Source organism: Simochromis diagramma, unplaced genomic scaffold, assembly GCF_900408965.1.
Source record: "Simochromis diagramma unplaced genomic scaffold, fSimDia1.1 OVJJ01000510.1, whole genome shotgun sequence".
Lineage (NCBI taxonomy): Eukaryota > Metazoa > Chordata > Actinopteri > Cichliformes > Cichlidae > Simochromis > Simochromis diagramma.
The window spans coordinates 3,316,331-3,343,652 of record NW_024387326.1 but is presented as its reverse complement, the minus strand read 5'-3'; the positions used below and the strand labels follow the sequence as shown (position 1 = coordinate 3,343,652).

The window sequence follows — 27,322 nt, the reverse complement described above, 5'->3', positions numbered from 1 at the left end:
GCAAATTATAAGCCTGCATCATAATGTCTGGTGTTTTCATGTTTGTTGGTTTGTTTTTATTTTGTTTTATTTTGCGAGTTGGTTATTAGATGCTGCTCCAGCCAGCCAGAGAATCCCCCGCCGCCCCGCCCTCTCCTCCCTGTGCAGCAAGCAGCAGGCGCACCTCGCAAACGGAGGGCGCCCTTACTCCCAGCAAATGGTTGATGGAAACCCAATCGGTGTCTTCGACATTCCCGATATGCGCTGGCATGATATCGGGGCAGCATGAGTACGGGTAATCTTTTTTTTTTTTTTTTGCCGATGCCCGTGATGCCGCCCCGGGCAACCGCCCGTGTCGCCCGTATCAAAAACCGCTACTGACGATACATATAGTTATAATTATAGAAGTTATAGCATATTATACAAAATTAGTTATTATTAGAATAGACATAACATAATTTGGATATCGCATGATATCAAACAGAAGCTGTCAGCTCTGTAATGTGGGCAATCAATAAGAAAGCAGTTCATTATTGCTGTAGATTCCAGCGGCTCTACATATTTTTGGCCAACAGATGTCACCAAACACGACTGTGTGTGAAAAGCTTCAAGTAATGAACAGTTTTTCAACATAAGTTCTAATGCTTCAGATAGCTTCATTTGGCCATCGCTATTGAAAATCTTTGCCGGGAGAGGGAGCGTGAAGCTGGGCGACTAATCCAGTGAGTGTGATCCGGTGTCCGAGTGGCGGAACCAGAGAGCTGTAGCACAAAGAAGAAAAGGTAAGTACATAGATTTGGGCGCACATGAGTCGTGAGAGCCTGTTACCTACCCGGGTAAGCTGACGAAGAGACAGCAAAACTGGTCTTAAATACCCTCAGTAGGTTGCCCCAGATTAGCTCCAGGTGAGTTGGACAGGTGAGGAGGTCACAGCTCCGCCCAGAGGCGGACATCGAAGAATATAGAACTCAGTGGTAATTTACCAGCAGCGCACCCGGACCGTGACAACAGTTTCAGTAAGCAAACTCTAAATTTCTTAGTAAATTACTTCACCATCTGTAAAAAGTGAAAATCCCAACCCATTTTCTTATTTCCTTAAATACGAGCTCACCTTACTTATTTATAGTGTTTATTGCTCCAGACAGGTCAGTCCCCCTCATCCATCTATGGCCTACTTCGACCCAGATTACAGATATGGAGATAAATCCTTCTCTCCACATTATAATAATTGTTTTTTGTTTGTTTGTTTGTTTTAAATAAAACAAAACAGGGTCTGAATGTCCTCTGTTCACTTTTAATCTCATGCTTTGAACATCACCATCCTTTAAATAGCCGACTTCTGGTAGGATCACGTGGTCAAGTGGAAGGTGTCCTTTTTTTAATGTGTGACGTGACTGTACAGACTTCAAAAACGCTGGGACGTCGAAGCGCTAACTTTGCCTCGATACATGAAAAGACGTCAACAAAACGTTTAAAACGTGTTATGATCGCTGCAATAAACACGAGTACGTCAGCGAAGAGTTTGGAGTCCTATTAGCACTGTCACCCACGTCTTTAAAATCTACACAGCAAATGTTGCTTCTTCTTTTTTAACCTTCTGACTTCCGTGATTTCCCTAGGTTCCCTGAACGTACCTCCCCACATAGCGGACATAATTCAACTGGTAAGGAGCCAAGGATGAGCTCAGACATTCAGGATGACTTTTCTGCTAAACGTGTCGTATCCTTCAGGCAGTATCCACTCTAAGGCGGCGAAGATTTGACTCCAAAGCGATCGGACAGCGTCTTACAGTCATCTGCTATTTATAGAAGCTCTTACTTATTATGTAAGCCGTTTCTTGTATCACATTTAAATGTATTCATGCAGCATAAATCCCCCTTCCTGCCTCGCACAATACTCTCATGTCTAGAGGCGTCATATATATTATGAATAGCTGTGTTCATGCATGATGCAACATCTGGGGAGCACATCCAGCTGTAAGCCGAGCACAAAGTACTGACTCTCTCTCTCTGTCTATCCATCTTTCCGTCTGTCCACCTGACTGCAGTCTGCATACAGTGCCACACTGCTGCTGCTGCTGCTGCTGCCGTCTGATACAAGCGAGTGGGAGGCACAGCTTCCTCTGTTTTCTCTCAAAAAAATGAACAGACATCTTATTGGAGCAGCTGCTGAAGGGGTGGATTTGGCTTCCAGTCTCCTGCATTGCACAATCTTTTCCCTCAGCTCGGACAGATAAAGAAGACAAAAGAAAGGAGTACTGGAAGGGGAGGAGGACTGGGAGCGGAGGGGATATATATGTATGTATCCATAAAGGAAAAGACTAGGAAGAGCCACGGTGAGGTGAAGGGGGTGTGAAAGAAAACAGATTACAAAAAAGAAGGAAGGGAGAGGTTTAAGTATGAGGAAATGAAGAGAGGCAGGGGCAGGAAACTGAAGATAGAGTGACTACACTGCAGCAGAATGAGGGTTAGAGTGAAAGCAAGAGCAGGGAAGCATTTAAGCTCCGCATCTGTGGCTTTCTGAAGAGGCACGAAAAAGGAAGGCACCGTGGAGGTGAGACGGAGACGGAGGAGGGGGGCTGAGGAGGAGGAAGCCAGAGGTTCTACACACAAGATGGCTGCTGTGTCCTCTGCCTCTGACACCGGTAAGTGGCTTTTTAATATTTTGCCAGACACCTCACAGCGAGCTCGACATCATCACCTTTACTTTAACAGCAGCATCCTTTCTCAAACGTCGGCTGGAGGTGGAAACTGTTGCTCGTGTCAACTTCTGTGATTGGTGGCATACATGGAAAGTCAGTGAGCATCATTAATCAATAAACTTCTCTCTGCATCTCATACTCTCCTCCACCTCCTCCTCCTCATGGAGCACGCATCACTCCTCTGAGCATCTTCTGGATATTCAAATACTTCTCTGATGCCTTTGAAAAAAAGAAGAATCAAAACTCAGAGTGCGTCATGTTTTTGTTCACATGACAGAGTGGTGTGTCTGCCTCTGTTTTTCTGAAATCTGAGGACAGATAAAAAGATGAGGGATGCTGGGAGATCAGCCAAAGCGGGACAGAGACGCGACTGAACGAGGAGCCAGGGAAAGAGACGAGGTATAAGGTAGCAAGCTTCTCAGATAAGATGAGAGCAGAGAGGGAATGGAAGGAGGGAGGCCAGGAAAGAAGGGGGGAATGTAGAATTGCATTGCAGTGTGAAGGATGCAGAGGTGCAGCCATCTCCAAAACACAGTAGGAAGACTGAATAGTGGGTTTAAACAAATTAAGATCCAAAATCTATTCTGACAGAATGTTAAAAGTATATACCTCTACCTAGGTTTGATCCCTGGCTCCTTCACCTTTGGACAAGATGCTGAACCCCGAGTTGCCTCTGATGCATCCATCAGATTATGGCTGTTTCTCAATAATCGAGTACGCTAGTCCTTACTTGATAGTCTGTATTTCGTAAGTTCACACGGGAGTTCGGACTTCCCGAGAACGCGAGAGAGACATCACAGCGCCAGAAGTTTCACTGCCATCCCCTTTTAATTTAAATGCGATTAATATTGCAATGAAAATTACACATGACCTGGTAGATTTCTTCAAGAAAAAAAGGTAATTTACAAAAGTATTTTAAGCAGTTTGGCAAAATTCACTTTTACATATGAAACGACCTGTGTGTGTGTGTGTGTGTGTGTGTGTGTGTGTGAATGTCCAATTATAAAAAAAAGCACTTGTGTGTGTGTGAGTGGGTTGTAAGAAAGCGCTTTGAGTGCTCAAATTCAGTAGAGAAGCAGCGTTCTGATGTCACTGTGTTACAACAGGAGACCCCCGGGGCCGCCATCCCCCAGAGCGCAGATTGCTGCTCCTCGGGGGTCCACGGTCCGGTAAGACCTCCACTGCCAACACCATCCTGGGAGATGAAGTCTTTGATGGTGGGACGGAGACTACACACAGCAACGTGGGCCACACTGAGATCTACGGCCGCCGTGTCACCGTGGTCGACACCCCGCCGTGGGCCATCCCGGCCGACCCGGACGACGCCGCCGAAGCTGACAACAACGACAACGCGGGGGCCGAGTCAGACAGCCCACGCCGACCGCCGCCGAGCCTGGACAGCGAGGGCCCGTGCATGGGGGCCATTCTCTGCCCTCCGGGACCGCACGCTATCCTTCTGGTGGTGTCGGTCACCCAGCCCTTCACCGAGACTGAGCGGAGGGCTGCGGAGGAGCAGCTCGGCGCCCTCGGGGGAGGGACCTGGAGGTACTCCATGGTCCTGTTCACCGGGATAGACAAGCTGCCCAAGGGGGTTTTTATCGAGGAGCACATAGCAAATACTGGAGAGGCCCTGCAATGGCTGGTGGAGAGATGTGGAAGCAGGTATAACGTCAGTTTGCTATCTTCCCGTTTTTCCCAGTGTCTCCTCTGGTTTCTCAAAAGATACTCAATGTTTAGACTGTGCAGCAGGAGTTTGATAGATAACCTAAAGGGAAACGGCTGCAGATGTTGTGCTTCAAACCTGATTTACGCTGAACATGCTGCCTATGGAAAAAACAGTTGTGCAAATCTGATAACATCTCCAGCAGTATCATTTCAGTCAACTTTGGCTGCAAGCTTCAATAACAATAAAACTGAGCGTATGAAGCTTCAGGGTGGATTAGTCACTACTTCATGGTGGATTTTTAACTCTCCACATAGAAGAGTGCCATGCTAAAACGTCTGCATCTGTTCACACTGGATTGCTTAGTTGGTGTTAAACATCAAACTGGCAGCACCAGAGACTGCTTAGCTTATAGTGAATGTAAGGTTCAAGATCTAAAGGTTCCTGATTTTCAGTTCAGTTTTGTCACCAACCAACAGCAACGCTGTCAGTAAGACAACAATTCTGACATTTTTGAAAACTGTGGAAAGTTTCTTTCAGGGCAAAAGGAAACTGTATGCTGCAGTTGTTATGTAGTTCTAAATAAATTGAATGTCATGCTCCTTTTAAAGCTGGTTTCCCCCCTGCAGGTACCACGCCTTTGATAACACTCGAAAAGAAACAGAAGAAAACACACAAGTACCCGAGCTGATGGAAAAAGTGGAGGAAATGATCACTGACAACCAAGGTTTGGCTGGATTTATTAAAGTAAAGACCATGTAGAGTTCATGAGATGAGAAGCGTTTTAATTCTAGTTTTAATTAAAAACAGTAGGGAAACATCTCAAATGCTGGAAATGAAACACGTTTATGTTTTGTTTTTTCATGAATTTATATTAATGTTGAAGCCAGCGACACAAATAAAAGACGGCACAGATTATTTCACCCGTATCCTGTGGTGCTTATGTTTGAGGAAGGAACTGCCGTCGTTTTAATTGTTCAGTTTCCTTTGTTGTATTTTGTTCACAATACCACAAATGTTTGTGGTCAGAACTGCAGTCGGGTTCATTTAACACCGGTCTCTGCCAGCAGCATTCTGGGATGTTGCTGAAAATAAACATGGACTTCCCATGAAAAGGCTTGAAAGGCTTTATATGTGGCTTCAAACCCTGGATATAATCGTAACAGAGCCAGATGTGCAATGTGCATTAATATTCCCCCCTCCTCACTCGTGCTTGTTTATTTAATGTGTATTAAGAGCTGACACACAACAGTTCGGTGAATAATTTATGGGTGCTTTCATGCAGGATGGTACTTTGAGGTGAATGAGCTGATTTTACTGGAGGAAGAACAGGCCCGGAGAGCTCTGGAGGAAGAAAGGATGAGGATGGAGGAGCACGCTCGACAGAGGGAGCAGATGATCGGAGGACCTCCCAGAGGTATGAGCGTTTGTGTGTGCTGAGGTGTGTAATTGAGTGAGTCATGTGGTGAAGGAGAGTTGAATTCACATGTGTCACGATTCTACCCTAGGGAAAACCCCCCCCCCCCCCACCACCACCACCCCCACCACCCCCACCCCACGAAATGGTGTTGTAGCAAATTGCTTACTCATTCCTGTTGAGCTTGCGTTGCTTTTTATTCAGAGTTTTTTCATTCTCTCCGCTTTGTTTATCTGACTACTCTTCTATTTCTCATCCTGTCCTCGTCATTCTGTTTAGAACTGAGGTTGCTGTTGCTGGGTTGGAAGGGTGTTGGAAAAAGCTCTGTGGGGAACTGCATCCTGGGCCGCCGCTACTTTGAATCAGGACAAGAGACAGAGCTGTGCCTCAGGCGGCAGGCGCTCGTGTCTGGTCGTCGGGTCACTATTGTAGACACGCCGGGCTGGGACTGGTTCTCGGTGAGGCGAACCCCTAAGCGAATCCGCCAGGAGTCCCAGCGCGGGGCTGCCCTCCTGCGGCCCGGACCCCACACCCTGCTGCTGGTCCTCCCCGTCGTCTCGTCCCTCACCGCCAGGAAGCGGCGAACGCTTGTGGCGCACATAGAGACTCTGTTTGGCGACAGCGCGTGCCTCCACACCATGGTGCTGTTCAGCTGTGGTGACTGGCTGGGACGCACGCCCATTGAGGAGCACATCCTCAGAGGCGGACGCGAGTTGCAGAGACTGTTGGAATACTGTGGGAACTATTACCACGTACTGGACAGTAAGACGCCTGGCAAAGACAGGAGTGTGTCGGTCCTGTTGGATAAGATTGAAGAGATGATCAGAGAGAACGGCGACAAGGCCTTCCTTCCCATACAGACAGAGTGGTGTAAGTCCTTTTTTTCTATATATTTTGCAACGATAGCTAATGTTCAGTGGCTTTTGTCTCGTGTTGCAGTTGAAAAACACATATGTACACAGCTGATCTGCTTATGAAAATTATGCACACTAATAAAATGATGTTGCATTTGACAGTGAGCGAGGAGAGCTCCTACTCCTCTGACAACACCGAACCGGAGGACGACTGCCGGGGATGCCAGCTACAGTGACACAATCAGACTAAAGGGAAAAGTCTTTTTCCTCCTTGTGAGCCTTTTAACGGGGCATGAACATCACCTCATAAAACTAAAATCTCATTGAGATATCCCTCTCTAACTCTCAAGAGTTTCAGGGACAACAAAGGGTTCAGATGAGTAGGTCTGGAGAGTGAGACGTTTAAGACGAGCTCCTCATGCCGAACAGCAGGAGAGATGTCCTGCTTCGAGCGACCTGAGCTCAAAAACACACCCCGAGCCTGCGAGCATGTCCACAGAAGTCAGCTGCTGCTAATCTTTGTAAATCTTTATTCCGTCCGCACTGATCAACTTTGTATTACGTGTTGCAAAAAAAGGGCAAAATCCAAACCAAAAAAGCTACACGTTTTTAAAAAAAACAAAAAAAACTGCAATTTCAGATTTGAGGGTGGGATCACATGTGTCATTAGCAAGTTTTGGAAGATTGTTCCCTCTGATGTCAATCAGTTTGAATCAGAAAGGATTTACAAGCAAAAGAAAAAAGCTCAAGTGAAAGCAAGCTACTTAATACCAAATCCAAACATGGACAAAGTGTGCTGGAAATGCACGCACAACCTTCAGATGTTAAAAACATGAGGTAACGCTTGCCTCTCACATTAGTGAGACTGAAATGATCTCCGTTAAAAATGCATTCGTCTCTGCTGCTCAGGGAGTCTGAGTTGGATTAGTTTAAAAAGGGGCAAAATCTGGCACAGCCACAGAGACGCAGATTAATGATGATTGCTTAAGTGTGGACGTGAGTCATATGTTAATCCAAATTTGGGGCTTTCTCCGAGTGTTTGTTTTAGTTTACCGGGAGCTTAAAGGGAGTGAGTCTTTAAGAACCAGCTAAAAAGCGCAAGTCATTTTTATCACACCTCTGCATTCATGCTCAAGAGGAGCTGGGAAGACAGTTTAAAGAAGGCTGTGTCGAAACTTAGCGCAGCCTCAGATCCCCGTGGAGCACCCGGGCCAGCTCTGCTTGGCTGCTTATGGTCATGCACTCAGTGCGTGTATTGACAAGGCAGATTCAGCTACGTGCCTCAGCATCAAAGCGAGACAGCAGGAGCACACCCTGCAGCAGTAGCAGCAGGGCAGTATCCTATAGGCTACATCAAGCTTTCGCATGCTACAGAAACAGCATAACCTCATGAACCACTCAAGCTCTCATAGGGCTCTTAATACCTTGTAACTTTTTCTACATCCTTGAGCTATCAAACATCAGTAGTTTAAAGAAAAATACATACATATATATATAAATATATACAGCCATCAGAGGCATGTTAAGACATAGCATGTGGAAAAATGAGTGCCTATAGAGCTGAAGGCAACCTCACTTCGTTCTTCTTGCTTGAATAAGCGATTTCTTTGGTATCACATCACATCCTTCTACCTTTACAGCTGCAAAAAAAAAGAAAAGAAGAAAAAGGAGGGGATAAAATAGAATTCACCCTCTGAAATAAAAACAAATACATAATATGTGACCGATAGCACTGCCATGCTGTAAAATGGAATTTTCTACAAATGATGTAGCCTGTAAATGAAACCGCAGCACTGCTTCCTCTCAACGCTTCAGCAACCTCTGTGCTTCATCTAGCCACATAAGCCACCGGCAGCACTTAAGTGTGACACGCATGACTTTCACATTTTAATACGAGGACGTCCCGCGAGTCCCAAACCACCTCAGTATATCAAAAGTGTAGTAAACAATGTAAAATAATGTACCATTTTAGGCTCTTAGTGAAGCATTTTTGCACTGTGTAAGTTCTACCACTTTACTGTAGCCAAAGTGACGTCCCTTTCTGTGGTCCCTCTTTATGTGGAGATTGCAACATCAGTACTTTGTTCATCCTGAGACAATGATAATAAAAGATATGGATATATTGTTGTGTATTTTTGGCTTTCGTCTTATTATTTAACTGTCATTTCAATTTGAATGCAAATCATGTCTTTGAAGACAAAAGATCTCACTGTTTTACCTCTGAGAGGATCTGGTAGTGTGGTGATAGCATCACTAGGTGGCAGTGTAGTAAGCAAAATACTGCATGTGAAGATGAAGGCAGATAAAAATGAGCTCTGAAACGGTTTGTTTCAACTTGGGTAATATTTGCATTACTGGGAAAGGAGATTATTCAAAAAATAATGCAAAAAAGGTAATTTCAGATCTGTTTTGCATTGGCAGACAAAAAGAGAGCCTAATAATTCTTGCTTCACTCTTGACAAATGAGGGCATTTACACAAAGTTAGCAAAGGTTTTTGCCTGTAAGGAATATTTTGCCTATTAGTGCTGAACTGCTGTGACTTTGGCGCTTGTCCAGAGAGGTATGGTAAATAGTCCCTGAGCTATCTGGAAACGAGCCCAGGCCAATTACAGAGCGCACACCTAGGTCCCGTCGTAGGATGAATGCACACATTTCTGTTGGGTAACATTATTCGAGTTGTGCCTAGGTCAGCACCAGTCAGCACTCTCACTTTTTTTCTCCCCCTCTCCTGTACACTGGCACAAATAAAAATATGCTCAATTTCATGACCAGCATAAACTTTTGAACCACCTTAATGAGCTGCAGAGGGACTGAACATACTATTACATCTTTTGGGGTCGTATCATTAAGAGTATCCAGTGTAGAGAAATCTGCCCAATCAAACGTGTTGTTATGCACTGGGAAATAAAGCAGCACCCAGATGTTTTTATAAGCTTATAAATAGAATTAACTTCACATGACTGTCACTTGAATAATCATGCGTTTTGACAACATGACCATCAGGCGGGCCCCATTATCTTCAGTTCTGCTTCAAAGAAAACCCTGAGATAGCGACCAGCCTTGTTTGGAGTTAGAGAACAGATAATTTACAGTAAAGCTCATATTTGTAGTATTCATCCACATTACTTTCATGCTTCAGACTCAGGTCAAACTCATTAAACACTAACGAAAGAATTCTCAGAAACCAACACCAGTTCCTACTCAACATCTGGTTAATGTTAAAGCATTCTCTTGTCAACATCATGCAAAAAGAAAAACTGCCACAATTCATTTAAGCACTTTATTACTCTTTATTGAGAGAATACATGTAGTCTGGTTGTGATATAATATAGACAAGTTGAAAGGTTAAAAAGTCAGTTCCTAGGTTACCAAGGTCCAAATACACACAAATACATACAATAAAATATGTTTATACTGGGAGAAGATTACTTAATTTTCAACTACTTGCTTCTACGTGACTATTCAATATTTAATACCAGTGTTGGATACATAAAAGGTGATCATCTGACAAACACTTCTTTTCTTGTGCATCCAAGTCATGCAGTGCAGATGCAGCTTCAACTATACTGTTATTCATTTTCAAAAAAATAAAACCCACTGAGCCCACTTTCTAGTCATCACTTCCTATCACGCATGATCAGTCACTGCTAGGTCCTGCCACTAGGGGTCAGCACTCAGACCCTTCTTGAGCCTTGCCATTCGAACTTCCTCCATCAGTTCTTTGAGATACTCGATCTCTCTGGCCATAGATTCGGCCTTCTCTGCCAGCTCTAGGTTCTTCCTCTCCAACAGCACGTGCTCGTCAGCGAGGGCGTCCTTCTCCGCTCTCTTCTTCTGTCTGTAGCGCGTGGCAGCAGTTTTGTTCTGCTCCATCTTCTTCTGTTTTTTGTCTTTTGGAGGCCTCAAAGCTGCACGTTCAGGTCCACCTGCACCGCGTGGGGACTTGACCTTGACACTGGTGGTGCTAGGAGAGGGCGGACTAGCTTTGTAATTTGGTTCCGGGTAGGGTCTGCTTCTGGAGGGTGTTTTTGGAGGGGAGGATGGTGGGGAGCAACAAATGACCTTTGACGTGGTGGCCGTGGTGATCCCGACTTCCTTTTTCGGGGCAAGCACGAGGACGATGCGAGTTGGTGAGAGTGACAGTACAAGCTTTGGGACCTGAGGGACCACAGTGGCTACCACTGGCTTCACCTCACTCTCTGACACATCCACTTCACTGCCAAGGTCCAGGGTAAAGGTAGGGGAGGAGGGAGACTCTACTACAGGGGATTCAGGGTCTGGGGAGGTAGGCTCTGATTTGATTTCGAGCTCCTCTTGAGGCTCTGGGATACAAAGTGGAGAAGAAGGAACCTCCTGCCCATCGATGCAGGATTCAGGATCATCCACAGTGATGACAGCAGTATCTGAACAGACAGTGGAAGATGAAGGGGGCGGTGTACTTGAAAGAGAAGCAGAGGGAGGATCCATGAGCACAGGAGTTGAGAGAGCTGGCAGGGGGAGGGAGTCGAGCTCCATGGGGCAATCAAAGGAGGCCAGGAGGTCTTCTGGAGAGCTGTGAGACTCTTCAGCAGGACTGCAGGAGCCAATCAGTGAGTCCAGGTCAAGGTCACTAAGATCCACCTTCTCAGCCATCCAATCCAAGTCACTGAGCGCATCCTCTGTGGAGGCAGAGCAAGCAAAACATGAATGAGCTATTAATTTATACTTCGTTACACTCTGACATCAGGTGTCTGAACTTTTAGGGGATACTCAACAGTAAGTCGTTACCTTTGCCGTCACCTGAGAGCGCCTGGCTACACGTCAGCTGACCTGGGTGGGCCAATAAAGGGAAGAGCAGATCAGACTCCATCCCGACTTTGTCCCCATGGAGGAGGAGGGCCGGCGGAGAGGGAGGAGGGGAGTAGAAGGGCGGAGGAGAAGAGGAAGACGACAGCGATGAGGAGGTGAGGGGGGAAGCAGGTTCAGCATCCCCCTCCAAGCTTCCTCCTCCTTTCTGTTGTTCTTTGTCAGGGCGGAAAAACAGCGAGTCCATGGCGTCAGCCATGGGAGAGGAAGGCCCCCAGAGAAGGGCCTCCATGTCTTCCTGGCCAAACTGTGAGCTGGTCATCATCATGGTCATAATGGCTGTTGTTGGTCACAAATGGGGAGCGTGACAATGCTAGGGTAGCTTCGAATTCTATTATGCTGTCAAATGCAGCAGTGCTGAGGGTTTCCACGTAGGACCTGAAGACAGAAAGATGAACAAATGTTTTTGAATGCCTGAACACCATTTTAGACACACACACCCTTCACATTTATTACAGAAAAGAAAGTTCCAAGTATAAACAAAATCATCCTGACTCAAATTCTTTTAATTTTTACCAACACTGCCCCCAAGACTGCAATACCAGTGATCTATCACGTGTTTCCGCGCAGCTCCCAGTCTTATGACTCTGACGTAAGTCTGCTAGCAAGCGAGGTCAAAGAGTCCGTCTCCCTCCCCACAAAAAAACAAAACAGCTACACTTTTGTTCTCAGTCCGCCTGCAGCGAGCCGCCATTTTGACACAAAGAGGAAACGAACCATTTTCTGAGTGCCACGTTGGCGCTCGGAGGCCGGCATGAGAACAAAAGTTTGATTAATCAGTGTGAGAGAGGGTTTAGCGTTTTCACAGATACAATGTTACGAGCTTATTTGCGAAAACTGCGTCAAATGTTACAAATCGTGACAGTAACACGTGTTGCGTCACTTCAGTTTTGTCGTCATTTGATTTAATAGTTTCAAATAAAGGTGTTTAGCGTTATATTAAATAACTGTATGGCATATATATATATATATTTAAAAACATAACAGCAGACTCGTCAGACCGGCTCCCAGGTCAGACGGTTGTCCCCGACAGCTGGTATGTTAAAAAATAATACTTACGACATTTTTGCTGAATTAGAAGTGACTCAGTGCACTGGCTGGATGCACTGTTTTGCTGGCTGCTGCTGGGTCGCGGCACAATTTCACACTGCCATTTCGGCAAATAGCGCGGTGTCCAACAATATCTGCTCGTTGTCTGTTCCGCGGGAAGGAAAATGGCGATAGTTGTGAGCAGTTCGCGATATAGAGCTGATGCAAGGAGTGGCAATATGCATCCGCCGTGCCCACATTATCAATCCGCGTCACACCCTCTGTCTGCTGGCTGTCTGAAAAAGTAGTCACTGAAAATAAACTTCTGAAAGTGACGCAGTATTTATTAATACCACATCTTTCAATATATATAAGCGTAACTGCCATTTATCTGTATAGATAGCGACTAACTGACTAATTGTTATAATAACATAGCAATAGCTTTATTATAAAGTTTCCTCTAACAGGAAGGTTTTTTCAAAGAACTACTTTTGGGTGGTTAATTTTTTTTAACAGAATTGAAAAGGATGAACTGTGCTGTTGTTACACAAGTGCCACTGGCATCCCTCCTATACCCATTAAAAAAGAATAAATAGTAACAAAAAAACCAAAACAAATAAATAAAAACATCATTATGCCAGAGGGAGTGATTATAGAGTGTAATAACAGTCCTGACGGTTATTATAGTGTATGTGGGATTGGGTGAGGGTTGCTGGAGGCCACAGCTCAGTGGAAAAGCAGTTCCTCACTCTGTTTGTGCGAGATTGCATTAGTCTGTATCTGTGTGTCTATGTGATTGCACATGCTCATTCCACACAGTGTTCACCACAAGGTGTAGGTCCCACAGGTGGGACGTTTATGATTAATTATCTGGTCTGACTGGTGTTAATGACAATGCTTTTCTTCTCATAACATTCAACTAAGTGTGCCACCTAAAGCTAGTAAGCTGTTAAGCATTATGTCAGCATAAAAGGTACTCTATATTGCCAAAAGTATTTACTCATCTGCCTTCTCATGTATATGAACTTGAGTGACTTCCCATTCTTAATCTGTAGGGTTCCATGTGATATCTCCTGTTTGATATCCCACAAAAACTTGCTCATCCGTGTCTCTGTGGGCCTTGCTTTGTACACTGGTGCGCAGTTATGGAAAGGAGCATCCCCAAACTGTTCCCACAAAGTCGGAGTATGAAATTGTCAAAAATCTCTTGGTATGCTGAAACATTAAGGGATCCTTTCACTGGAACTAAGGGGCTGAACCCAACTCCTGAAAAACGACCCAACACCATAATTACATTTGCAAACAGAGCAAATGTTTGAAGAAGCAGTCTGCATGCCTGGGTGCTTGATTTTATACACCTATGAAAATGAAAGTGACTGGATCACCTGAATTCAGTGATCCAATGGATAAGTGAATGCTTTTGGCACTATAATGCACATGTGATCTATATTATGAAAATATTGAGATTTGAAATTGTTATATTTTGAATGATTACAACTATACAACTATCAGCCTCTTCAGCATCAGTTAGTCCTGCACTGAACTTTATAAAAGGATCTTGATGGAAGCATTTTAATAAGGTTCCTGCAGGAGCCCCTCAAGCATTAATAGAGGTTCCTCCAGTAACCTTTTTATTTTTCCTAAATTGAGCTATTAAAGGTTCCGTAAGAAAACTACAAGGTGAACAAGGTTCTTTGAATAACCCCAAGATCCTTGAGATTATCCGAATTCTGAGGGAGTGCTGCGCTTAATGAGTCAAACATTCATCTTTTTTCCAGTTATACCATAACACAGGTGTAGCGAGGAGAAGAAAACAAGGTGTATGTTGTGAAGCTAAAGCTAAAGCAAGGAGTGTGATATCCTTCTGCAGCATATCCTTATGATTTCTGCCATTGTTTGTATTCTGCACTGCAGCCACTGTCGCTGACTGGTGTCCTAAAAAAAAAAAAAGTAATTACTGATACTCAACTTTGCAGGTGATGCAGTACTGTTTATTGATACCACACGATTAAATGCATACAAGAGTAACTTTTGTTAATTTATATATTTAATCATAATTGTTATCAGGACTTCAGTAGTGACTCCAACATAAGCATTTCCATTTTTACAGTGACGTAAATGTACAGGAACTTTCAAATCAATCGAAAAGGAGTCAAGTCAAACACACTTCACATCTCTGTCACACACACACACACACACACGCACACACACACGCACACACACACACACACACACACACACACACACACACAAAGGACAAACACAGTGTTCTTTGATTCAAGATAACTTTTTCCACATGTCAATCAGATGATCCAGTCCTTCCTGTAGACCATCAACCAGCAGGCAAACTTTACCCGAAAAAATGCCCTTATTTGACTTCTTCAGCTTCTGACCATTCTTTTCTGTAAAATAAAGATCCATTTCCTTGGTAAAAGCTTGAAGTAATTTCTCAGATGACGTCCCACCTGGTTGTGCAGCTCTCCCCCCATGAATGTCTGTGTTGCTTTTTCCATCACATAATATGTATAACATCCTCACCGCATCCAGATGAGCGCCTGCACTCTCTAACCTAGCAATGCCGTGCCTTCGCAGCTCCATCACTGTGAAGATAATATAATCTAGACAGCGTTCCAGATCAGCGACACCTTCCATGTAGTCATTTACCAGTTTCTCAACTGCCGTCCTCGTCACCGTCTTCTTGCTGACTATAGCGGCGTGAGCGCCCATACCTCCAGCAGATGCAATCATGCCAGCGCCGACAGCTGTCGCAATCAGCGAGGCACCCATGGTCACCGGAGCTAGGACGATCCCCACCACTGCAGCTACCCCTCCCACAGAAGCCGTGGTCCCTCCGGCAATACCCATGTTTTTGTTGTTCTTCTTGATCTTGTCTAGCTTCTCACAGATGGAATGGAAATCTGTGATGATCTTCTGCAGGTCTTCTTTTCGTTTACTCATTAGAAGATTGTAGAGACGCCAAGCCTTTGCAACATTCATGGATCTCTGACTGATTGAGCTTCAAAGAGCAGTGACAGAAGAGACAAAAAGTTGTAGCTCATGTAATTAGGTACACAACAGCTTATCTCGCTGACTTCCATCATCACACTTATGCAGATTTTCATGTTTTTGGTTACCTCATTTCATCCTCTTTGCTGACACCATAGAGTGACAAAGACGAATCAGAGGACGCTGAAATGATTGCACAGAAATGAATACAATAAACTGGACATAACAATATAATAATGCTCTGTGTTACCAAGGATCATTTTTCACAAACCGTTTTCATGTTTTTTACATTAATTACTACTTCTTGGAATAAAAGAAAGAATAAAAATGCCTTTTTTCAAGGCAATTATGAAACAATTTTTTTCCTTACTTATCATTCTGTTGAACCAGGTCAATAGCCCGCTGAGGTCCTGAGGAAAACAGATCATTTTTATATGAAAATCACTCGCTGACGAGGGAAAGATCACATTGTACTAAATCACAGTTAGATAAAAGATCAGGTAGACTTTACAGGAAAACCCTGATCTTTGTCATGCATTTGTCTGCAAACACCAACTTGTCATTTGTAAAAACAATGAACTGACTTACATCCATGTCCTTTTTACCGTAACAGTAACCAAAAGACAACTTTAATACATGTGTATATTATGAAGCGTGTGTGTCGTATAACTGCAGAGTGCGCTGTCTCTCTCACCAACTCATCTGAATCATCCTGAAGGATCTCGAGGTACCGAGGTGTCTCAGAGTGCACTGATCCTCCAGACACTGAATGTGATGATGGTGGGTTCAGTGGAAGCTGTGGTGGTGTGTTCTGTAATGGACATACTATTTTGGTTGTCAGCTTTCCTATAACAGGAATACTCTGTTAGGGAAAATATTCTAAAACACTTCTTCAGTAAAGACTCAGAGAAGAGAAACACACAGAGTTCTTGCTAGCAAGGGCAGTCTCAGAGACTCGCCCTGAGCTTTGCCCTGGTCTTTATTTATACTTCAGTGGTTTGTATGTGTGTGTGTGTGTGTGTGTGTGTGTGTGTGTGTGTGTGTGTGTGTGTGTGTGTGTGTGTGTGCTGATCAAAGGGTCATAAAAGCACAAAAGGTACATCCTTGGTCAGGAAAGGGTAGTCTCCCCCTCACCCTAAATAACATGGTGAGGAAGTCCAGCAGTTCATCTATATGTAGAGAAGCACTTAAACTAAAACAAACGTAGCTACGTTAATCCTGCCGTAAAACAATAAGAGAAAGTATGACCTCTCTCGTGCTCCCAGGATGTGGGTGTGCATTCTAGTGTGGAATACACACCAAGCCTTTGCAGCCTGTTAGAGATCACACACAATTAATTATATGCCTCTAAGTATACATGGTTGAATATTTCCTAATACAAATAACTACATGCAGTATTCTACCATATGCAAACTTATATCACTAAAAGATTATACTGACTACTAAATACAATTTTCCATTGACACTCCAGTTCAGGTAAATAAAATAAGCCATTTCCATAGCAGGAAATTGTTATAATCAACTTCAAGATCATTATTATTCCCATGAGTTTCACATGTGACTCTGCTGTGGAAATTTTCCAGCCGTGAAAGCCGCTTGGCTCTCGCAGTTGTGTTATTGCTAGTCACAGACGTGGTACACAGAGGAGAAATCCAATTCAACTGATTTTTCCTCTTATGTCAGGGTTTATACATTTATGTCACTGATGTTATACAATGGGTCCAGATTAGGGAGATAAGTCTGTGTAGTCCCAAAAAGGTTGATTCTGTTCATCTGGACTTAGCGTGGGAGAAACCTTTCGTTTTTAAGAAGATTTTATATATACTACTAGATATAAAATCCAAGTGCCTTAGTTTTAAAATGACTTGGTGTTCAGGACTGGCAGGCCTTTCAACAGTACAGATCATGAAAGAAAACCCACTTCTTCAAAGAGGCCGGTTGCCTTGAATGTAAATGCTTGAAAAAGAATTTGTGGCTTATGAAATTCAATAAAAAACTGTGACTTTATAGCGTGATGAAGCATAGAGATATTTTTTAAAAGCGATCAGCTGGTAGCTCAACGTACAGACTTGAAACTTGGACAAGTTAATCAGTGGACCGTCACCAGCTGTTGTGACAAATTTCAGAAATTTTAACTCACAAAAAAATATGTGAGCTGCTATGGACCTGCATGGTAGAGCAGGAGGGAGATAATGTAAAAACATATAAACACTGTGTAGCATTAGTTTGTGAAACCTGAGAGAAGTCTGTATCCATATTGCATGCCTTTTAATTTGCAGTTTACCCGTGTACTGTAGTTGTTTCCAGTGACGTTCAGTGATTCTTGAGAACGAGCCTGTGAGACAGGAGTTAGATGCGTGGAGCCTGCAGGGGAAGGTGGGGACTGACATTCTGGCTTGTTCTAGTCACACACAAAAAGTTAACATAAGACAAATATTTCATACAATACTATTTTAACTAGAGAGAGTCAGGTCCTATTTATGTCCTCTTATTGTAATACTTATTTAGCTCCAGCTTAGAAAATATTACAATTCCCATTCAGATGTCTCAGAGAAGTCTGTCTTTACATTTATGACCTGAGGGAAATATCTTGTTGAGCATGGAGCACTTACCTCGTATCTCTGACTCGCTGAAGACTGTGTTTCATAATATTGGGGGGGACTTTGAAAACGATGAGGCCGAGGAGGGGGAGGAGGAGGCTGTTTAATATGCAGATCTGGATTCTGTGCCAAAAAAATAAAGTGCAAATTACACATTTATTTAGCATTTAACCAGAAGCAGATCTTTCAACAGATTAATCCTCCAAAGACAAAACCAAATCCAGAAAAGGGAATAAAAACAGAACTAATGGAAATAAAAAAGCATTTTTCAAAAGGAATAAATGGAACAGGTTGGATCAGGAAGTCATTTCTGGAACCAGTGGCATATTAGGTTTTTTACAGACAAGAAATATTTTTATTACTAATCTTAATGCTTAAAAATAATCCCAAAAATTCCCTTTGTGGGTTGACCTTGATAAAGTGTGCTTGTCAGTGCTCGACACGTAATATAAGTGTGGTGTAAAGTCTTTATTATCTGTCATTCCATCTCTTAATGATGAGCGCATGCTTTTCTGCACTGTTAATCGCTGTGATGGCGTGCATCCAAGGACCAACTCTCATACTCGTAAAGGCGAAGAGTTTCTCCCTGAGATAGTGCTGCTGCTGGGGGATTCCTGGAGATGAGATGAAAAGAAAAGTTTGTTAGTCCGGTTTGTGGTCTGAGAATCAACGACCTACTTCCTCTCAAGTTGTAGTTGCATGATGTGCTTGAGTATGAACAAAAATCTGAGTGTAGTCCAACATTTTACAGAGCTGAGTATTCCTGCTGTTTACTGCTGGGTTGGACCAACATTGCCACAATATTACTAAAACTCTGGTAAAATATTATCTCGACTATAGTTGCAAGCAACAGTGAATAGCCAGGCAGTTTAGCCGGTCAAAGTTGATGTGGCAACTGTAGCCAGTGATCAAGAAACAAAGTTTTGTGGCAAGAGATGTAAACAGTTGCTGAAATATAATCTCATTTCCTGTGTGAGGGTGTCTCCACCTTATTCATTCGAATTTAGTCAAACTGAAACTCGTTTGCTTCAAAAGGGATGTGTTTAAATACAGGTCCAGCTTTGACTAGCTTTGGCTGGTAGCTCAAGATACTGACACGAAACTTGGAGAAATTAATCAGGGGACGGTCGCCAACTGTTGTGCCAAATTTCAAAAATGTTCCCATACATTTAATGGGCTGCCGTAGAGCTGCATGGGGGAGCAGGAGGGAGATGAAGAACAGATCTATAAACCGGTGAAAACGCTATGTTTGCTTGTATAGGTTCAGAGAAGCTCAGAGAAGAAGCTTTCTCTGTAGTGCATCACTTTAAGTTTGCGGTTTAGTTTGCTTACTTACGTTTGGTGATTCCTGAGAAAGAGCTGGCAAAACAGGAGTTAGATGTGTGGAGCCTGCAGAGGGAGGCCTGGATTGATGATCTGATGTGTTCTTTAAAAAAAAAGAAAGAAAGAAAGAAAGAAAATGAAAATGCATAATACTATTTGATTCAACAAAGATTCAGGTTCCATGCATGTATTTTTGTTCTAATAACAATTTAACTCCAGCTTAGAAAATAATATATTGCACATTCAGGTGTTGAAGAGAAGTCTGACTCTACGTTTATGACCTGAGGGAAATATCTTGATGAGGATGGAGCCCTTACCTCGTATCTTTGATTCGCTGATGAACACGTCTGGCCATAACTGCTGTGGGAAGCTGGAAAACGATGAGGCTGAGGAGGGTGAGGAGGAGCCTGTTCAATGTGTAGATCTGGAGTCTGTGGCAGAAAAATAAATTGCAAATTATACATGTAGCATTTACAATAAATTCAAACAATTTCCTGGACTGGCAGGAATATCAAAGTCAGTCAGAGCATTTGAATTAAAAAGATACACTCTCCTGTCAAGAGATTTATTCTAAAAGACACTTCTTCAGCGGAGAGTCAGAGAGTGGAGAAACACACGCTGCAGTTTTTACTTGCAAGGGCGGTCAGAGAGCGCTCACATCAGAGTGGGGGCCCTGTGATGTGCGCTCTGTTCTTGCACTTGTCTTTATTTATACACAAGAATAATACAACAGTGAATACATTTGTTCAGTGGAATGTTGATACGTGAGCAGGTGCATATGTGGTTGTGTATGTTAGGTGTATGTGTGTGTGTGTGATTCTGAAGGACGCGGCCCCTCTTCTTGTTAGGGAGTGAAGATAAGAATGTTCTCTCCACTTCCTGGTAGGGAGTGAAACCGCTTGTTCAGCTCTTATTATCGCTGTGGGAAGAACAAGTCTTGTAGTGAACAACAGTCTAAGTCATCAAAAGGTTATTATGCAGTATTCTATCACATGCAAACTTATATCATTAAAAGCTTATACTGACTACTAAGTACAATTTTCCATTGACATCTCCACAAACTCTAAATGTCATCACAGAATACATCTACAAATAGACAGTGATTATGTGGGAATGCTGTGGAAAAGCCATCGCTAGTGGGAAGAGCATTAGGAAAAACTTTCAGGTTAAAAAATTAAGCTTCCAGTCATTGAGTCAGCTATGGATCATATCAGAGACGTATTGAAGAAGAGGACCTTTGAACAGGATAAACATTCAAAGACATTACCAAATTCACAAAGGGATAGCGAGAAAAGGACTAAATGGAACAAAGGTTTGGCCTGATCAAATGCAGATTGTGTTCTCCATTAGTTATTCCTGTGACTTTCTGGATTCTTGTAACTAGCACAGAATGAATGTAAAAGTTAGGCTTGGCCATGAGTTTGAAAAGTGAATACAACTCGTGGTATCTTAAACTTTCAGTCTTTCTAGGAGCCTGCATGTGGTGACTAACGTGGTTCCAAAAAGGCATGAAAATGTACAGAAATAGATGCTTGCTTGTTCAGTGACCTCATTAAACACCTCCCAGCTGAGTTTTTGGTCTTTACCAGCACTGCATGATATCTATCTTGATCAATTCTGGCCCCAGCTGGAGTAAAATAAAACTAGTGACTGATGTCACAATGGCTACACCTTTTCTTCTATATGGTCTGTGGTTTTAACACTGACCTGTTATATATAATACGTCAGCACAACTCTGAGAAGTCCACATTTAGTTTGTGTTTTTGTCTTATGTTCACGGAGCTTGTCTAACAACCATGAAAAGGCATTAGCTTCCTTGTCACAAAACCCACAAGGACGCATAGTTCCCCAAGTATTCTTTCTAAAGATAAAAGTACTTTTCTACCATCACGGGTGAATGAGCATTTGAAGCGCTTTCTGCGATTGCTGGTTTTTCAGCATTTTTTTTAGTATCGGTTGGTGGTTTGGGAGCAGGACGAGCAGGCTGAGGCCTCTTATAGCCTGCAGGGGATCCACTGGAAGTCTGGTCACAAAAAAGAGGAAATGAATCAATACATACTTATTAGTATCTGCTATCTTTATGAGCCAATATGTGATTAAGTGAAAAAAAAGAGCTCAACTTACTGCAGTAGGTGCTGTGCTTCCAGCCTTATTGGAGGACTCAGCTTTGTTACTGGTGCTATTGGTTTGTTGATATAATTTCAACCTGGGCGCTGGTACAGGCTTGACTTTAATTTCTGGTTGAGCTTCATGTGTGTCATCAGGCTGTCAAAAATAGCAGGCAATTAGCATTTTGTTATCTGCTACCCCAGTGCCAAACAAGCAGGGACGCTGTGTAAAATGCAAATAAATGCAGAATGCAATGATTGAGAAATCTCATAAAGTCAAATTGTTTTCAAACTGTTTAAAACTGTCTAAACAGAGAAATATACCATTTTTAAGAAAAAAATTGCGCCATGTTTTTTACCAGCTCCTCTTCTTCATAAACGTCTGCTAGACTTTGGGGAATGAAACGTTGTCTGACTGTAGGCAGGCAAGTTCACAACCAGGACTCTTCTACTACTAAGTCATGGTACACTATTAGATGCAGTGTGTGGCTCAGCATTATCTGCTGAAATGTCATGGAAACTCTGGATGGGAGCATATGTTGCTCTAAAACCTGTGCATCCCGTTCAGCATCGACGCTGTCCTTCTAAACGTGCAGACTGCCAATGCCATAGGCACTAATGCAACCTGTTAGAAATGCAGACTGTTGAACTGAGTGCTGATAACAAGGCGGATGGTTATGTTCCTCTTTAGTCTGGGGAACACGGCATCCACGTTATCCATAAAGAATTCCAAATTTCTATTCGTCTGACCACAAAAAGGTTTTCCACTTTGCCTCAGAGAAGACAGCATCATGATAGTTTGCCCTCTTGTGAATAAAATATGGGTTCACAGGATTTGCGAATCATTGCATTCTGTACAAGCAACAGTTTAATTACAAAAATATTGAGTTTAATTAAAGGAAAGCTGAAAGATTTGTTTATTCACATACAAGGCCTAAAATTCCATTTTTTATACTGCTATAAATGTTCAGAATTCTTCTAGAGAATAGATACAATGTTTAAATTAGAAGTGTGAACACCCAAAAAATAAAGACTCAGCAGTTCATGGACTCAGGAGGTTAATGTGAATCAGTTTTTACCAGTAAAGCGTCCGGGTCTTCGTAGATAGGCTGTTGGATTTCATCTGAGCTGGCTGACTCCATTGTGTCATTTGTCCTTCAGGGACTGGATGACTTTGGGGTTTAAAGTATGACAGAAATGAAAAAAAAAACTCATTCTTTTTGATAAGGGAAAAAGAATGCCTATTTGTTTAGTTGATTTGTCAGGAAAACACAACTCATAATTAGATGTTACAAGAAATTCTTCTGTTAATCAGGAACTGCTAGGAAGGGATTTTTTTTTTTTACCTTTTTTTTTTTTTTTTAAAAAGTTCAGTTTCTATACATTTTATCTCCTGACAATCTTTCAAAAACCTAACTTAATACTTTCCTTTCCCCAGCTCCACCTCTACAACATATAAGACTACACATGTGCATATGATAGTATGTGGCTGTCTATGGATTGGATTTTAGCAGCCATCATGGGCCAGTTATGCACTTACGGCCCTCTCCAGGATTATTGGTTTGTTGATATCTCAGGAAAACACACTTATAAGAACAGCAGTGAACCACTGAAGGCCTTCATTCTAGATTTAGCAAGAATCTTAAAGACACGTGTCAAGATTAGAGATGAAAAAGTTTGTTATGTCATATTTTTAAGGACCTGATGTTCAGCCACACCTGACACTGCCGTTAATAATGGCATTAGACATTATTTTAGATGATTTTCTCTGACTTTATTAGCTCTGTTTCAGGCAAAGCTATTTTCAAGTCCAGTCCAATGCAATCTCTACTTGCAACTGGCCATCTTTACAGACAAATTGCAGCAAACCGCGGCTTTCCTGTAATTATTTTATACTTTTATACTGTCTTATGTCTGTGAAGGTTCTCAGTCATCCAGGTCATCGTAGTCAAAGGAGATTGCAAAGAAAAGCGTCTGGACTTCTTTAAGTTGCTTGAAGACGTTTCACCTCTCATCCGAGAAGCTTCTTCAGTTCTAAGGTCAAATGGTGGAGAGTCCCAGATATAAACCTAGTGGGAGTACCCCCCCACAGAGGGACAAAAGGACCCCCTGATGATCCTCTAATCGCCTGAGCCAAGGTGTGAAACTGGGTGTGGGCCCCAATCAGCCAGAGTTTCGGGTGAGTTCATTGTGAAACCTGGCCCCGCCTTATCATGCAAATTCCTGAGGTCAGATGGCCCAGGATGTGAGTGGGCGTTAAGGCGTCTGGGAAGGGATCTCAAAACTGGATTATAGATGGCAGAGAGTTGGTGTCGTAAACCCCCGCCTCTGTTCAAAGATGGTCGCTCACAGTGGACATAGATGGCTTCTTTCACTCCTCTTTCAAACCATCTGTCCTCTCTGTCCAAAATGTGAACATTGGCATCCTCGAAAGAGTGACCTTTGTCCTTTAGATGCAGATGGACTGCTGAGTCTTGTCCTGTGGAGGTGGCTCTTCTATGTTGTGCCATGCGCTTGTGAAGTGGCTGTTTGGTCTCTCCAATGTAGAGGTCTGGGCATTCCTCACTGCACTGTACAGCATACACCACATTGTTAAGTCTGTGTTTTGGCGTTTTATCTTTCGGGTGAACCAGTTTTTGTCTGAGCGTGTTGCTGAGTCTGAATGACCAATGCATGCTTGGAGAAAACTCTCCTGAGTTTTTCTGATACACCGGCTACATAGGGGATGACAATGTTGTTGCGTCTGTCCTTCTTATCCTCCCTCGCTGGTGTCTGGTCTTCTTTTCTGTGCCTCTTTGCTGACTCGAGGATGCCAATGTTCACATTTTGGACAGAGAGGACAGATGGTTTGAAAGAGGAGTGAAAGAAGCCATCTATGTCCACTGTGAGCGACCATCTTTGAACAGAGGCGGGGGTTTACGACACCAACTCTCTGCCATCTATAATCCAGTTTTGAGATCCCTTCCCAGACGCCTTAACGCCCACTCACATCCTGGGCCATCTGATCTCAGGAATTCGCATGATAAGGTGGGGCCAGGATTCACAATGAACTCACCCGAAACTCTGGCTGATTGGGGCCCACACCCAATTTCACACCTTGGCTCAGGCGATTAGAGGATCATCAGGGGGTCCTTTTGTCCCTCTGTGGGGGGTTACTCCCACTAGGTTTATATCTGGGACTCTCCACCATTTGACCTTAGAACTGAAGAAGCTTCTCGGATGAGAGGTGAAACGTCTTCAAGCAACTTAAAGAAGTCCAGACGCTTTTCTTTGCAAGCTCCTTTGACTTTATACTGTCTTCCTCAGCTAGACTATAAATACTTGTTTTGTTTTCTCATGGGTTATAGCAGAAAAGTTGGGTTATGCAGTTAAATGATCAGACTCGTGCAAGGAAAAAACAATACATGCCTAGAATGCAATGACAAGTTAGCTTATGTGTGACTTGCATCGCTGATAAAAACTAATGTGTCTTTCCTAACAGAAGCCTTTACAGGAAGCGTGCGACACCTGTAAACACATCTGCAGTCTGGTTAAAAAGATGTGTGAAATCTTCTTTGAATGAACAATTATGTTCCAAAACATAATTGGAACATGGGATCCAGTTATGTTTTACTATATCTATTATATCTTACACTAAACTGAGTATTTAACTGTATAAGCTACAGCATATAGGTGATAGCTCTTCAACTCATGCTCAAACTCTTAGTGATGGTGACATTTTCTTTATAACATTATGTAGCTTTTAGGCCTTTTAATATTCTATAATATTAATATTTTCTATAGAATATTCTTTTAATTCTATAAAAATAAAATAAATAAACACAAGAAAAGGCCATTCTTACCACCGTGCTCCCGTTTAGAAGGTAACTTTATCTGCTATTCCTTGTATTTTCCTTCATGACTCCAGTGTGTTAAAGGATCCTTTAACACACTGGATGCTGTACTGGTAGCACCTGTCGCGCCACAGTGCCTGCTCCTCCCACCAGCGTCATGATGGAGGCACAAATATGTGGCTGGATCCAGTTTCTAGACAGATGAAAAATTGGATAGTAACCTAAAGACAACTTTCAAACCCGTTTGTGTGTGTGTGTGTGTGTGTGTGTGTGTGGGCCATTTTAGTTTTGTTTTTTTTCCATGTCTGTACACCTGTCAGTCGATAACACACTTGTCTGTGCAGGGGATTTAATCTAAAACTTGTTTGACAGGCCAGGTGTGCACCTGCTTTGACAGCAACTGCTTCTCATGCTTCATCGTGGGATCTCTCAGATTTCTGCCAGTTTGGAGAATGACCGACCTAAAAGCCTGTGGGTCTTTCAGATACAGATGGACAAAAACCGGACACAGTGGTGGTAGACAAACAGAAGAAGACAGCCGTAGTGATCGATGTAGCTGTTCCAAATGACAGCAACATCAGGAAGAAGGAACACGAGAAGCTCGAGAAGTACCAAGGCTCAGAAAAGAGTGTAAAAAAATGTGGAGGGTGGTAATCGGAGCACTAGGTGCGGTAACTCCCAAACTAGGCGAGTGGCTCCGGCAGATCCCAGGAACAACATCAAAGATCTCTGTCCCGAAAAGCGCAGTCCTAGGAACAGCTAAGATACTACGCAGGACCCTCAAGCTCCCACAACTCTGGTAGAGGACCTGAGCTTGAAGGATAGACCGCCCGCCGGGGCGAGAGCTGAATCATATATATATAAATTCCCCGCTCGCCCCTGTGGGCGGTTTAGCCTTCAAGCTCGGTGGTTTACCTTTTGACGTTGGGGATATTTTCTTGGCACACTTTGAGGCCCACAACACCAACTGAGCATCAGTTAAACTGAACAGCCTGAGTAGTGTGCTGACCATGTCCATCCCTTCTTCAACACAGTGTATCGATCATCTGATGTCTGCTTCCAGCTGAATATCTGTCATGAAGCTCAAATCAAATCATCACAAACTGGTTTCTTGAACATGACAATGAATTCACTGTACTTAAATGGCCTCAGCTGTCACTAGATATTAATCCAATAGCACATCTTTGGTATATAGTGGAATGGGAAATTCACATCACGGACATACAGCTGGTAAATCTGCAGCAACTGTGTGATGCTGTCATGTTAATATAGACCAGAATCTCTGAGGAAGGTTTCCAGCACCTTGTTGAATGCATGAAAAATTAAGTTAACGCAAAAGGGGTCCAAACTGATACTAGTGAGGTGTACCTAATAAAGTGGTTGGTGTTCTGTGTTTCCCTTTCTATATTGAGTTGTCTCTGGATGAGGTCTCTTTGTCTCCTGCACATTTCCCAGCCTCCCCTGGTTTTTGGACTGTTCACCTTAGGACTCGGGTTTAGATCACAGATTACAGCTACTTCCATTTTGTTATATAATTATCTGTCATATGACGTGCTGTTGGGCACTCTACACCACACATCATCACATCCCTGCCTATATAAACAGTAGGGATAAGTGTCTAATAATGCTACCCTTTTACTCCAATAATTACATGAATGTTTAATATATTTGAACATACCTAAAACAGTGTATCCAACCAACAATTTCAACTGTGAGGTAACAGTCCTAAGTGAAAACAAGCCAAAAGTGTGCATATTCATATTTGAGTAGGGCTTTAAATGGTGAGCTTCTAAAAGCAGCGGTCAGTCATTTGGACACTGTGGAATGACTTTCTAAAAGCAGCAGAAGAAAAAAAATCGAGTCCTCGTGGCTTGGTTACTTCCCTATTTTATCAAAAACCACAGGCTGAATACTACTCGCCATGTCAAGCATTTGTAAAAACCAACTATCTTATAAACACCAG

General features: G+C 43.0%; 3 protein-coding genes across 6 annotated transcripts; 1 reads left to right on the top strand and 2 right to left on the bottom strand.

The window, feature by feature from the left end:
* The first annotated feature begins 656 nt into the window (after positions 1-656).
* On the top strand, positions 657-8,746 carry si:dkey-110g7.8 (GTPase IMAP family member 8). 3 transcript variants are annotated; one of them, XM_040005961.1, is made up of 7 exons: positions 657-761; positions 1,599-2,623; positions 3,787-4,342; positions 4,973-5,070; positions 5,629-5,760; positions 6,040-6,630; positions 6,777-8,746. In XM_040005961.1, exons 2-7 carry the CDS (start codon positions 2,593-2,595, stop codon positions 6,848-6,850), a joined length of 1,482 nt encoding a protein of 493 aa, XP_039861895.1. In that variant the 5' UTR covers positions 657-761; positions 1,599-2,592; the 3' UTR covers positions 6,851-8,746. The 3 variants fall into 3 exon arrangements, with proteins under 3 accessions (XP_039861895.1, XP_039861896.1, XP_039861893.1); XM_040005962.1 differs by lacking the exon at positions 657-761 and having other exon boundaries at positions 1,475-1,804; positions 2,027-2,623; XM_040005959.1 differs by lacking the exon at positions 657-761 and having other exon boundaries at positions 1,475-2,623.
* A 1,135-nt stretch (positions 8,747-9,881) lies between these two features.
* atf4b (activating transcription factor 4b) lies at positions 9,882-12,708 on the bottom strand. Its single transcript, XM_040005965.1, has 3 exons — positions 12,520-12,708; positions 11,383-11,838; positions 9,882-11,273 (listed from the first exon to the last, which is right to left on the bottom strand). The coding sequence occupies exons 2-3, from the start codon at positions 11,732-11,734 to the stop codon at positions 10,276-10,278; spliced, it is 1,350 nt and encodes a 449-aa protein (XP_039861899.1). The 5' UTR covers positions 11,735-11,838; positions 12,520-12,708; the 3' UTR covers positions 9,882-10,275.
* Positions 12,709-14,192: 1,484 nt separating this feature from the next.
* LOC120717739 (ras and Rab interactor 3-like) lies at positions 14,193-25,602 on the bottom strand. Of its 2 annotated transcripts, none has more exons than XM_040005958.1 (13): positions 24,582-24,629; positions 22,606-22,698; positions 21,543-21,683; positions 21,304-21,441; positions 19,736-19,849; positions 19,432-19,521; positions 18,659-18,709; positions 18,108-18,218; positions 17,780-17,896; positions 16,190-16,306; positions 15,866-15,905; positions 15,624-15,678; positions 14,193-15,505 (listed from the first exon to the last, which is right to left on the bottom strand). In XM_040005958.1, exons 2-13 carry the CDS (start codon positions 22,666-22,668, stop codon positions 14,767-14,769), a joined length of 1,776 nt encoding a protein of 591 aa, XP_039861892.1. In that variant the 5' UTR covers positions 22,669-22,698; positions 24,582-24,629; the 3' UTR covers positions 14,193-14,766. The 2 variants fall into 2 exon arrangements, with proteins under 2 accessions (XP_039861892.1, XP_039861891.1); XM_040005957.1 differs by lacking the exon at positions 24,582-24,629 and adding an exon at positions 25,369-25,602 and having other exon boundaries at positions 14,194-15,505.
* Positions 25,603-27,322: the final 1,720 nt, after the last annotated feature.

Coding starts and splice junctions, on each gene's coding strand:
- si:dkey-110g7.8 (XM_040005961.1), top strand. CDS start 2,593: ATGGCTGCTGTGTCCTCTGCCTCTGACACCG. Junction 2,624..3,786: donor GTCCTCTGCCTCTGACACCG/GTAAGTGGCTTT, acceptor GTGTTACAACAG/GAGACCCCCGGGGCCGCCAT. Junction 5,071..5,628: donor AATGATCACTGACAACCAAG/GTTTGGCTGGAT, acceptor GCTTTCATGCAG/GATGGTACTTTGAGGTGAAT.
- atf4b (XM_040005965.1), bottom strand. CDS start 11,734: ATGACCATGATGATGACCAGCTCACAGTTTGGCCAGGAAGACATGGAG. Junction 11,274..11,382: donor GCTCTCAGGTGACGGCAAAG/GTAACGACTTAC, acceptor CTGCCTCCACAG/AGGATGCGCTCAGTGACTTG.
- LOC120717739 (XM_040005957.1), bottom strand. CDS start 22,668: ATGGAGTCAGCCAGCTCAGATGAAATCCAACAGCCTATCTACGAAGAC. Junction 21,684..22,605: donor AAGACCCGGACGCTTTACTG/GTAAAAACTGAT, acceptor TATTTTTGACAG/CCTGATGACACACATGAAGC. Junction 19,522..19,735: donor CAGCGAATCAAAGATACGAG/GTAAGGGCTCCA, acceptor TTTTTTTTAAAG/AACACATCAGATCATCAATC.